Source organism: Miniopterus natalensis, chromosome 1 (genome assembly GCF_054644295.1).
Source record: "Miniopterus natalensis isolate mMinNat1 chromosome 1, mMinNat1.hap1, whole genome shotgun sequence".
Lineage (NCBI taxonomy): Eukaryota > Metazoa > Chordata > Mammalia > Chiroptera > Miniopteridae > Miniopterus > Miniopterus natalensis.
Window position 1 is genome coordinate 7,093,277 of NC_142081.1, and position 12,769 is coordinate 7,106,045.

The following is a 12,769-nucleotide window of genomic DNA, read 5'->3' on the forward strand; positions in this document are numbered from 1 at the left end:
AGCTCATCGTTTTTTTATCTATGGGACATTTTGAAGAAATATATTGCTCCCCATTAGAGGCCCTGAATGTCTTTATACCAAGATGAGTCTTGGCCACAGGCCTGGCACTGAGCTGCTGCAAGGCCCTGGGGGGGCCTCTTTCCTTCTCTAAGCCCCAGTCTCCCCATCTATAAAATGGCACAGCTAGATAAAAGGATTCCTAAGAAGTGGTCCAATTGTGACGTGCTGAGACTCGACTCAGGGAGGTTTCTGCAAAACCTTTCGTTGGTTCCTTGGGGTGTCCCATCATCCGTGAGGCCTCGCCCGGCAGCCCAAGACCGGGAGCCAGTCTCAAAGCTGGGGGCAGTTCTGGCAACTCCCTACCCTGGCCTGGCCCCGTGAGAGCCAGCCCTGCCGCTCCAAGAACATCAGTGCTGTGCTCATTTAGTGAGCAGCACTGTCCCCCAGCGAGCTGTGCTCCAGGCCGGGGTTTCCTGACAGATGAGACGCGGCCTCCGCCCTGCGGGCAACAGTGTAATGGAAAACAAACACATCAACAATAGTCATGGAGCTGAGTGGGGCGTGCTGGCTGGTGCTGGGTGCCCAGGGCTGCAGGTGCGAGTGGGCGGATGGCAAAACACAGCTGTGCGGACAGGGCCCACTGTCCCGAATGTCAGCATTTGCTCTGAGCAGTATCTGAAGACTGTCAGGTTGAGCTGTGGGGGACAGCCACTGAAGAGAGCTCTTCCAGCTCCTGCATCTGTCCCCCGGCAGTGGCCATGACCTCACTCACTCCTTTAGCCCCTCAACCAGCCCCAACACGCTCACCGGGAGGGCGCTGTGGTCAAGGGGAGGCCTCTGGAGTCAGGCTGCCCGAGTTTCGCTCCCAGCTCTGCACGCTTTGGGGAAAGGTATTTAACGTCCCTGTGCTTTGCTTCCATATTTATAATACCCACTTGATAATGGCACCTACCTTGTAGGACAGTTGTTTCCAAAGTACTAGGATGCTGGAATTATAGCTCAGAACAATGTAGCATTTACTCCAGCATGCCGTGTGCCCACTGTTGGTTATTATAGCATTTATTCCAGCATGCCGTGTGCCCACTGTTGGTTATTATAGCATTTACTCCAGCATGCCGTGTGCCCACTGTTGGTTATTATAGCCCAGGGCTCTTACATGTTGTAACATGGTAACACGGCACATTTGCCTTTAAGTTGCCAGGCCAGAGGGTGATCATTACAGCCCTGTACATGTGATGGAGCAGGGCTCCTTGGCAGAGTACGTTTTTCTTGCCAACAGCCCCCCCCCAGGAGGGACTCCATTCATTTACCTGTTTTTACAGGCTCTTGGCTTTTGGTTCAGGGTGCCTGGTTTTGTCCTCAGAGAACCAAGGCATTCTCTGGCAGCTCCCTTGGATTTGGGGCAGGTTCTTGTCACTGGCACGTCTCCTTGTCGCTCAACTCCCACTCCCATCGCCACCAGCCAGCAGGCTGGCGCCAAGCACACCCATAGCCTTAAAGTGGGAGGGGCCTGGGAAGCGCCCGTCGCAGAGCCTGGGCACCAGTCAGGGTGGCCCGTACACCTGCAAGTGTCAGTCAGACGGTCACCATCTGGGACTGCCAGTTAAAACCACCGCGAGGTATCGCCGCCCGCTGGTTCGAAGGGCTGAGATAAGCAGACTGACCACAGGAGGGTGTGCGGGGGTGGAGCTCCCACGCTGCTGGTGGGAATGTAAGCGGTGTGACCGCTTTGGAAGACAGTCTGGCAGCTTCTTAAAAATGTAAACAGACTCCTCCGGCTGATCCGGCCACGCCGCCCCTAGATGCTTCTGTGAGAGAAGTGAAAGCACGTGTCCGCACACAGTGTTCAGAGCAGCTCTCCTTGGTACCTCCAAGAGCTGTCAGTGGGTGAGTGACAGGCTGTGGGTATCCCTTGGCAACAGAAAGGAAAGAGCCGCGATACAGGCAATAGCATGGCCACGTCTCAAAGTCACCTTGATGAATGAATGAAGCCAGACCAACATGGGTACAAACTGTACCATCCCATTCACGCTCAAACCTCCAGAAAATTCAGACTCGTCTCTAGCGACAGTGAGCCGTCGCAGGTGCCTGGGACGGGGCGTGGGCAGGCGGGAGGGATCGAAATGGGATGAGGGAGCTATTGGGGTGATGGATGTGTTCTTCGTCTTGATTGGGGTGATGCTTTCAGGGGTGTGTATATATATGTGAAACCTGACAACTTGTACAGTTTAAGTGTGCTGCTTGTTCCTCAGTTTACCCCCAATACAGCTGTTAAGAGTGCAGGCAACCCCGTCTCTGGTGCTCCGGTCCCCGAGATGACCCGACTGTGCCCCCTCTCAGGGAACTCGCTTGTCTGTGCCAGCAGATCAGAGGGTGCAGTCCAGGCAGTGCAGTCAAGGTGCTGGGCCCACCCCACTGCCTCCCTAACGCCCGTTTTTTCACTGTGAGGTGGGACCAGTGATTTACCTGCCTCCTGTGGCTGTGGAGAGAAGGTGGGGGAATCCACGTGAAACACTGAGGAAGCGTGCGGGGCATACTAAACCACTGGCAGCTACGCGGGGCCCGCGGGGACCCAAGGGACGGAGGGGCTGTTTCTACTGGTGGTGGGAGCTGGAAGCTTCCCCCTTGAGTGGCTGTGAGCTGACTCTTGAAAGGGGAGCAGGGAAGCATCTTCTGGAAGGAGGGGTGGAGGGGTGGGGTGGGGGAGGGCTTAGCAGGCTGACCTAAGCTGGGGGGCGGCACCCAGGCCCCAAGCTTCTAGAAACATCGGCAGTGTGGTGCCGCTGGGGCGTGGGGACCAGGAGCACCTGGCGAGCTAGGGCTGTAGGATTAGGTGGCCCTGTCCTCGAGGGTCCCGGGAGCTCCGGCTTCATCCCCCGGGCCAGGGTTTCTCCAGTTGGGGCCTGAGGAAGATTTCTCCGGAGAACACGAGTTCTGTGAGAAGTTTTGAAATTTTTGTCTAATAAAAACCAACCAAACATTACACGCACTATATTTTGGTGCTGTGCTTTTGGAAGGAAAGCCGTGACATCCAGTAGACAGCTCTCATTTCTGAGGTCCTCAAGAAGAGTGGGTTCTGAGAATATGATTCCTTTTCAAAGGTCTGTTCACACGTTATTTGGATCCAGGGGCCACAGGAGGAGTGTGGTGAGGTGTGTGTGGTCAAACCTGCTCCCCTGGGCTGTGGCCCAGTCAGTGCAGGGAGGGGGTGCTGGTTCCCGGGAGATGCTGATGGAGGTGAGGCCGGTGGCCAGGCAGGTCTGGTGGGTTCAGGGATGGCTGCCTTTCAGGGATAGCTGACTGTGCCTGTGGGGGCAATTCCTACCTGAGCCAAGGTGTGAGGCACGAGGCCTGGCATGTGGCTCTGATACTTGGGGCCAGTGAGAGGCACTTGCTGTTGTGGACACCTGGGAAGGAAGGTGAGGACAGGTGCAGGGACAAAGTGATAACATCCTGGAGGCTCAACCACATGGGGCCAGATTGTCTAGGGAGGGGCCTTGGGAGCTGGAGTAGGACTGAGATGGGCCTTGTCACAGGCCACATGGAGCAGTCAGCACAGGCACCTGAGAGTGCAGGTGGGGTTGGTCCACAACCCACAGTGTGAGAGCCCAACATTGTCCCAATGCTTGCTTTTCTGGCGGGGAGGGGGAGGGCCGGGGGGGGGGGGCTGACTGGCCTGCCCAGCCTCATGCCTGTGGTCTGAGGCTCTCAGTGTCCCCCAGGCCCAGACTAGTTCCCTGATGTCCTGCCCAGTGCTCTCTGACCTGCACATGACGGCCAGCCCCTGCCTCCCAGACTCTGATCGCCCCCACCCACACTGCCAGCAGCCGGTTGTGACTGTGGCCAGGGCCCCCGTCAGAACCGCAGCCAGGAGCCCTAGAGCTAAGGCCTCACCCTTTGGTTGCCTGTCTTTTCTGGGCAGTCTAGCCTTCTGCTCCCCCAGGGTCTCACCCCCTTCTCTCTTAGTTGTACTGTGCCCCCTCTGCCCTCCCAGACTTTCATATTTGAGCATGCATTGCCAAGGACGGCATTTCCAGGGTAGAAATCTTGTCTTCCAGACTCTGCCTTTTGATGGAGAGCTTGGGTTTAGCAGATTTCAGACCAACTGGAAATGCTGTTTTATAGCCAAGGTACCCGGGGAAGTCACTGGGCCAGAGAGCAGCTGGTTTTCACCGCCAGATACCATTTATCGGTGATGGAGAGCTGACTGCAATTCACTCTCAGACACTCGAAGGCAGTTGCTGGCCTGTCCCCTTTGTGGCTGGATTGTAGAGTGGCCCTTACAGTCCTGTTACTAAGCAGGTCTCTTGCGTAACCGTTTGCAAGCCAGTGGACAGAGGGTGGGCTGTGGCGCCCTGCAGTTGGTGTGGCTTTGGTGCAGCCTGTGGTTACCTCAGATGGGATGCAGCCCCGAAACTGTTCCCAAGTCTGGATTCAGCTACCTTGGAGGGATGTTGTCAGATTTAATGCGATGGTGTGAGATCCTGGTCCAGTGGCCAACTTGGATGCTGCTGCCAAGAGTTCCTGCCTTTTCTTTTTACACACTTTGCTCTCAGAATCCCCTTCTGTAAACACCGTGTAACAGAGACTCACCCAGGACCGTCCTGTGGTCTGAGCGATGCTCTGAGTGGTTGCCTCTCCCAAACGTTGTTATAAGTAAACAGCGGCGAGTGGTCCCAGAACACACTTGGATCAAGCGCCAGGATTAAATCCAGCTGCGTGCTGGGTTCCTGGAATTCCATCCTCGTGTATACGAGCCGTTGGAACTGGTGTGGGTGGAAACTGTGTGTGGCAGGGCAGGAGGGAGTCACGGGAAAGCCGAGTGAGTCACCCTGGGCCTGGCCTTGGGCTCAGTTTGTGGTGAGGGCCCCTGGCCAGGTTGGCAGAGCAGGCTTGCCAGGCTGTCACTGCCTGTAAGCCTACTGTGGGAGCTGGAGTTTACTCAGGTCTGAATCCTGAAGTGTTCTGGGTCCCAGAGCAAAATACCATTGGGCAGCAGGGTTGTCACAGGGCCGGAGTGGCCAGGCCTCGTGTGACTGAGGCTGCCTGGCAGCTGGGGCCTCAGTTCTTGTCTCCAACTCTAGATTCGTGAGCTAAGGCCCCAGATTTATGCCCTGGAGACAGCTTGCTGGAACTTCGATGCTCATGGATGGGAGATGACCCCTGGAGGGCTGGCTGCTCCAGGCTCCCTGCACTCGTGAGCAGCTCTCAGTGGGCTCTGGGGGGTGCAGGCAGGGGTGTGGAAGCCAGATCCTGCTATGATATTTAAAAGCTAAAAATAAATAAGTAAAAGCTAAGCCTCTGGACTCGGACTACCCTGAGTTCAAGTCCTGCCCTTGCCACTCAGCATCCCTGTGGCTGCAGTGTTCTTGTGTCATTGATCCTCAGCTTCCTCAGCTCTAAAGTAGGGGTAAGAATTCAAGTCTCGCTGGGTCTTTGCAGGATAAATCAGTTAAGCCTTTATCATAGAGTCAGGCGCACACAGGATGCTGGATGCACGGTGGCTGTTACAAGAATTACGGTTAATTCTGGATCTACCACTTCTGGCTGGATGTTGGCTTAGCTGAGTCTGTTTCCACCTTTATGACGTGGTACCGACAATACTAGCCACTTAACAGCCACTCTGTGAACCTGACTTTGACCCTCTCTCTGCTTAGAAGGGTTTTTGGTGTCATGTTTTAGGGGCGTTCCCTCATGGGGTTTGGTTAGGTCCTACACAGGATTCTTGGAGAGTCTGGCTCACTGGATGGCAGTGGTGTCCCGATATTTCCATACTCCCTGAGAACATGTTGGAGGGATTGCTGTGGGCCCTTGCTGGCCCCTACGGGGTGTCTGCCCCTTCCCGGCGGCACCGCAGAGCTGGTAGGGACCTCCACCTGCAGCCTCAGCTTCATAGGCTCAGATGGAGAAGGCAGGGAGAGGGGTCCATGCAGGCTGACCCCCAGGACACAGGGTTTTGAGCCCCGGTTGGCAATCGTGGCTGATCCGGCTGGCGGTCAGTGGCAGGAGATTTCTGTTGGTGCCAGTCCCTGTTGTTTTTCCAGCAAGGCTGGTTCCCCAGAGACTGAACTGCAGCTCAGCCAGGTGCTCAGGGGGCCGGGAATCAGGGCAAAAGGAGCTGCGTCCTTTGAAATTTCCAGATGCGCAGGGGCCTCACATCCACTCCTCCTGTCCTTCGCTCTGCTCCAGGTCGCAGGAGGGTCAGCCCCTGTGGGCTGCAGAGCCTAGGCTCCCAGCCACAGCCTCTCCACCCTGGCTGGGGCTGTGTCTTCTTTGGCGCCCCAGGTCGAGCTGCTCAGCAGCTCCCAGCCCGGGTCTGGTAATAACACCTCCTCCTGTCATCCCTCCAGCCTAGGGAAGGGGCCAACCTCTGGGTCCCTTTTTCCCCCTCCTGGCAGCTTCTCAGTCCCTCTGGTTCCCAGCCGGACTCAGAGAGGATTCACTCAGCCTGGTCAGACTCTGACCATGTCTTCCCAGGTCTGCCGGGTGCGGAGTAACAGGCCAGGGGACACAGTGACATCGTGGCAGCATTATGATCTGAACCTGGTTCTGTCAGATTCCAAAGCCTGTGTTTGTCTCACTGACCACACTGGCGTCAAAACCAAATCCAACTTGCGAGCACATTTTTTTCTTTTTGCCAAAATGGTTGGGCTGGGACCACCAGGACCAATTCCAGGTCCTTCTGGCCTCAACGCTTGCCCTTTCCTGGGACACACGCCTGTGAGTCACTGAGCCAGCTAGCTCTGCCTGCTGGCCGCTGCAGCTCCCTGAAGCTGCTGGTTATGGCCTTGGACCATCTAAAGCAGGGGTGGGGAACCTTTTTCCTGCCAAGGGCCATTTGGATATTTGTAATACCATTCGAGGGCCATTCAGAATTATCAATTTAAAAATTAGCCTGCTATATTTGGTCCAGCATTTAATGAACTCACCCCTAATGTGATGGCTGGAACTGCTTCTCTTTGGTGAGGCCTTGGCAGAGCCAGACCAAATGATTTCTTGGGCCCCATACAGTCCATGAGCTATATGTTCCCCACCCCAGATCTAAAGCCAGGGCAGCAAACTATAGCCCACTGGCCACGCTCGGCTAGCAGTCTATTTTACTACAGCCTGTGAATATAGAATGGTTTTTGCATTTTTAAAGGGTTGTAAAACCAAAGAAGAATCACAACAGAGACTGTATGTGACCTGCAAAGTCTAAAAATAGCTTCTATCTCACTCTTAACAAAAGCATTGCAGCCCCCTGCTGATGTGAAGGTCCCTTGGGCCACCATCACCCTCGGAAGGCCCCTGGACCTGCCTTAGAAGGGCCTCGGAGCTGGAAGCAGTGATCTGAGCTGGCTGAGGAGGGGCTCCCTGGGGAGAGAAGGGCCAGAGCCAGATCAGGCTGACAGTCTGAGGGCCACTCCCTAGGCCCAGCTCAGGGCCTGGCTCACAGATCTCAGCTCACAACCTCAGAGTTCCCTCGGATATGCTCTGTGCAACACTCAGAGGGTACAGATGGGGAAACTGAGGCCCAGAGAGGCAGAGGCACTTGCTCCAAGTCCAGGGCGCCCTCCTCTCACCCTGTCTGATTTTGGAAGGCCCCTCGGCCTCCCTCACCCCAGCACTGCATGTAGTTTGCTTTGCTCATTTGTTTCTTTAGTCGATGTTCACGAAGGGCTGGTCACTTTGTCCACTAGCTCTGGGTGCCGAGCGAGGAAGGCACATCAGGGCACAGAAAAGGGTGCTGGTGGTCCCAGGTGCTCTGGGGACCCTCATCGGATGGCAATGCTTTGGGGAGGGAGCATGCTTCTAGCAGAGGGGACAGAGGTCATGCATGGTGCTGGCTGTGCAGGCGAGGATGCTGCTCACTAAGATCCACACGTCTGCCATGGGCTTGGTTGTGAGAGGCTGGAAACGGTCACTCTGGGGGCTTGGGGCCAGTGGACAGGCCACACTGCCACGGACCACTGCGTTAGGGCCCCGGCCGGCTGGTTTGCATTTTAGAAAGCCCCGGCTGGCTGCTGCCAGGAAGAGGCGTGGGAACAGGGCCAGAAGCTGGCGGCAGTTCATTGAGGACCGAGCTCCTTTCATCAGAGAAGGTGCTGGCTGCCTCCCTCTGAGGGAGGGCCTGGCACCACCCAGCTCACGTGGCCACGTGGTCATCTGTCTCCCTGAGGCCTTCTCTGCCCCACCACCCGGCTCCCACAAAGCTCCCAAGTTCCCTGGCGAGTTTCCTGAAGGGACCCTGGGAGGTATCTTCCTCTGTGTGTAAGGAAACGGGCTCTCCTTTTACTGGCTGGTAGGAGGCTGAGAGCAAGGTTCCTGCTGGGGCCCCTGGACGGACAGGGAGCCATGGATAGGGTTAGGGGCCCATGAACTTGGGCAGGAAACTAACTATGTCCTTCCAGCTTCTAACATTTAATTGTTAGCAATTCCTTCACTTGTGCACCAGACAAGACCAAAACAAAGCGCGCTCCGGCCTCATCAGTGCTTTGGCTCCTTCACGTGTATTTTTATGTCACCTTGCAGTTGTAGGTTTCCTGAAATGTCATTGATGCCCATCACTCTTTCAAAATTAGTAGACCCACTGTTAGACCTCGTGATTTATGTGTTAATAAATGAGTGTGTATGTGTGTGTGGGGGGGGGTTCTCATGAATTTGGTTTTCAGTATTTTTTTTTTTCATTTTTCAAGTATGATTTACTTTATAAACACTAATTGACAACTGTTTTTATCTTTGGAGGTAACCTTAACATTTTCAAACCTAATGACCTAATTTTCCCCCCAGTATTTTGATTTTCAGGTCGTCAGTTTCCTCTGTAACCCTTTGCATTTCAAGCCTTTAATCCGAGGCTTGAAGAAGCAGAAAGAGTGCAGAGCCCATCCCGCCCCCCTCAGAGCCCCCACTGGCGTGGAGCCCATTCACCTGCAGCCCCCAGGTGTGTTCAGGGCGCACTTTCTCCCCTGGGAGCTTCTCAGCGCAGGGGTGGCGCCCGCATTTGCTGTCATGGCCGTAGCATCAAGCGGAGCTGGGAGCACGTGCTTAATTCCTGTGTTGAGCTGGGAGGAAATGTGTTGTCAGGAAAGGACAGGAAACCCGATCTCTTGAACTCTGCCCGTAGCCTCACCAAGCCCACAGTTAGTGGGCATGTCAGCTGGGGTGGATCCGTGGGTCCGAGGCCCACCCAAGCCCCTGCACCCGCCGGATCCTGTGATGCACTTCTCGAGGCCCACAGTCTCCCCCGCCTCCCAGGCCCTGGCCCGTCCCGCTGGGAGGGCTGTCCAAACCCTCACTGCCTTTGGGAATAGAGCTCCCCCACTGCAGTGCCTTCTGAAGCTCTGCGAGCCTTGTTCCCTCCACTCCCATTTCGTGCTTTATAAAAATAAAAGCCGAGTTTTTGGAAGCCAATCAAGTCACACACTGGACAAAAGATTAAAGCCACAATGAACCAATTTAGACGCCTGCACATTCTAATGCGCTTTTCAAACAAAGCATTCAAAGCCTGGGAGTGGCTGCGGGGAGCATATTAAATTGTTAGAAGAAATTAAAACAGCTCAGAAAGGAAAACAACACGTTGGGAGACTGGGCCCCGAAGGGTGGCTGGGCCCAGGGGGGGCAGGCCTGGTCCCAGAGCGAAGCCCACGAGCTGCGGGCATCCCTCCTCGCAGGGCCAGTGGCAGAACCCGCCCAGAGCAGGCCCCGGGAGGGTGCCCAGGCTCCCGTCAGCGCTTGTTGGACAACCCACCGGTGATTGAAAAGAAAGGGCTGGCGAACAAGGCAGCCAGTGTTAAGAGCTGTTTGTTTGTTTGAAGTGATGATTGCCCTTTCTGGAAAATTCACAAAGTTCCTAAGAGGAGAAATGAGGAAACAGAAAAAGTTCCACGTGTGGTTCCACCAACCACAGACAATTGTCCTCAACCAAGTGGCCTGCCAGGGAAAGAGAGGCTGAGGTCACGTGGCGTGTGGCATTCTGCCCACATCCACCAACCACAGACAACTGTCCTCAGCCAAGTGGCCTCCCGGGACACCGTGCCAGGGAGAGAGGCTGAGGTCACGTGGGGCGTGGCATCCTGCCCACAGCCCCTCACTCCGGTTACCATGTGAACACTGTAATGACAACGCCTCCCAGCCTTTTTCTACGAGCATAGCTTTCTGTGTTGGTTGTTTGGTTTTGCTTTTATTGGTTGTAAAGTTGTGACTACTAAATATACAATTTTGTCTCATTTTTTTTTTGGCATTATCATTATAGTCTAAGAATTCTCCATCACAAATTCGTCTGAAGGATCTTTTTGTTGGCTGCATAATATTCTGGAGAGTAAGTGTAGCGTACTTTATTTAAGTAATCCCCTATTATCGGGCATTTGGATAGTTTCTGGTTTGGTTTGGTTTTGCCATTTTAACTAACACTGTGGTCGGTTTGGGATGCATTAAACTTCACGCCAGTTTTGGGCTGTTTCAGCGACATTTGCTTGCTCTGTGCAAAGCGTTGCGGGAAACTGGAGGGTGAGCTAGACACAGTCCTTCACGCAAGATGCAGATATAAATAACTCTAATCCAAAGTAGCTTAGCGTTCCCATGAACAGACAGCAAGGCCTGGCGTACAGAAGAGTTTTGCCTGTGCTTAAAGGGGTTTTGAGAACGTTACGGGAGAAAATCTGAGACTCTGCCTGCACAGCTGGCAAGTAAGGGTAAGGAGGGGTGGGCAGCGCAGCGGAGGGGCTGGTTTAGGCGGGAGACCTACCAGCGGGCGGGCGCAGCCTAAAGCGGGTCCTCAGTGCTCTTTGGCAAACACGATCACCCCGACTGTCGCCCAGTCTGAGCACAGACGCGGAGGAGGGACCTGTCCGCAGTGTCAGTCCAGTCCGCACCTCCTGGCCCCCCATCAACCTGCCCCCGGGCCCCCCTGCATTCTCTCCCACCCGCCTGATCTCACGTGCCCTGCCTTCAGCCCCTGCAGGTGCCATGACTCAGCAGCCCCAGGAGGGCTTCGACAGGAGCGTGGAGGACGCCTGGGAGTGGATGAAGGCCGTGCAGGATCAGCTGCAGATCAACGACAACACCCAGGGGCCCCGTGCCGCCCTGGAGGCCAGGCTTCGGGAGACCGAGGTATGCAGAGGCCATGGCCTCAGTGCCCTGTGGCCTGAGTCGGGTCTCTCCGGCTCAGGCCTCGGGTTTCTGGACTGTTAAATGGCAGGGGTGGACTGGACCAGTGTTTCTCAAACTCCCGTGTCTTTAATCTCCCAGGGATTTTTGGGCTAAGTGCAGATTCTAATCCTGAAGGTCAGGATAGGCCCGAGATGTGGCATTTCTGACACTCTCCAGGTTATACTGTTGCTTCCAGCCCTTGGACCACTTTCATAGTAAGGGTCTAGAGCCCCCACTGGCCCTCCTGTCCTGGTAGGGCCACTGTGCAGCCAGGTAGGTAGGTCCTCGGCCCAGCTGGCCCAGGCCTGTCTCCCCGCTTCCCTCCCAGGCCTGGGAGGTCCCAGGTTGGCCTTCAGGGGAATGGGGAGGGGATGTGCCCAGTGAGGAGTGACTCCTTTGGCTCCTCCAGGGCTGGGATCCAGCTTTACCCTCCGCCTGGCACAAAGCAGGGCTCAGTGCATATGGAACTATGCTGACCTGGCCAGAGAGGCGGGCGGGGGTCAGAGGGTGACAGCCTGGAGCACTGAGCCGAAGAGCTTGGAACTCTCTTCTGCAACAGAGGGGTCATGGGCTGGAAATGTGGAAGGTTGGGCATTGAAGGGGCTGGGCAAGCCTGGAGGTAGAAAGGAGTTGGCAGCCCAAAGCCCGTTCCCTTGTCAGACACGTAGCGTCATTATCGATCAAAAGATTATTCCACCCAGGTCCCTGGGAGAGGGGACTGGCATTCATTCCACACCCATTGTGTGCTCAGGGCTGCACTATCGGCTTTCATGGTTCCTTTCACAGAAGCCCTATGAGTGTGGTCTTATTGTCCCCGCTTTTCAACAGTGAAATGCATTCCTAGACACAGTGACGGGCCAAAATTCAAGTAATCGATCTGCTTAAGGCTTGAATCCCGGGCTGAGTTCAGAAGGCCCCTGGCCATCCCCGTGAGGGGACCTGGGCAGTGGAGGTAGATGAACCCTGCTTTCGGGTTCACAGGGTAACGGGACACAGGTCTGCACATAGACCAGGTGGCCCACAAGCATGTATTGAGGCTCATCTGTAGCGTGGACCTCACGATGTCATTCTCATCTAAAAGTTTGCATGACTCCCTATTGCCCAGCAAAGGAATGCCAAACTTCACCTGGCATCAGAAGGCATTCATTATCTGCACAGCCCTGTGTTCCAGGCTCATTCCCCAGCCCCACCCCTGTAATCCCACCTTCCCAGTGCATATTCTTCCTATTGGCAGAACCTGCCTAGATTTTCTATCACTAGGCCTTTGTCAGTGCCATTGCCTCTACTTGGAATGCCCTTTTGTTTCGGTCTGGGGGTGTGACTGAAATGAAACACTGCCTTGTCCCTGAGTCTCTGCCGACCCATCCCAGCCACAGCTCCTGGCATTCTCTGCCTGGCAACACCTCCACCCTGCTCGTGTCTTTGCTGTCTCAGGGCTCGAATCCCTTTGGAACTTGCACCGTTTGCTGGCAGGTCTTTACCCTTGGCTGGTGGGTCTGGTTTAAGCGAAGGCAAGGGTGGTCCTTAGGAAGAGCCATTGATGAGGCCAGGGGGAGTGGGCCCTGGAAGCCGGAGGGAGCACATCCAACAGGTGAACCCTCAGGAACTTGACCTGGAGCCTCAGAGAGGGGACTCATGGCCT

At 55.3% G+C, this 12,769-nt stretch overlaps 1 protein-coding gene across 1 annotated transcript in view; it reads left to right on the forward strand.

The window, feature by feature from the left end:
* The window catches only part of SYNE3 (spectrin repeat containing nuclear envelope family member 3), a 67,233-nt gene that overhangs the window by 19,985 nt on the left and 34,479 nt on the right, over positions 1 to 12,769 (forward strand). The window contains exon 2 of the mRNA XM_087813765.1: positions 10,931 to 11,088. Within this exon, the coding sequence (XP_087669891.1) occupies positions 10,945 to 11,088 (144 nt within the window). The 5' untranslated portion in view covers positions 10,931 to 10,944. The remainder of the gene's footprint in view (positions 1 to 10,930; positions 11,089 to 12,769) is intronic.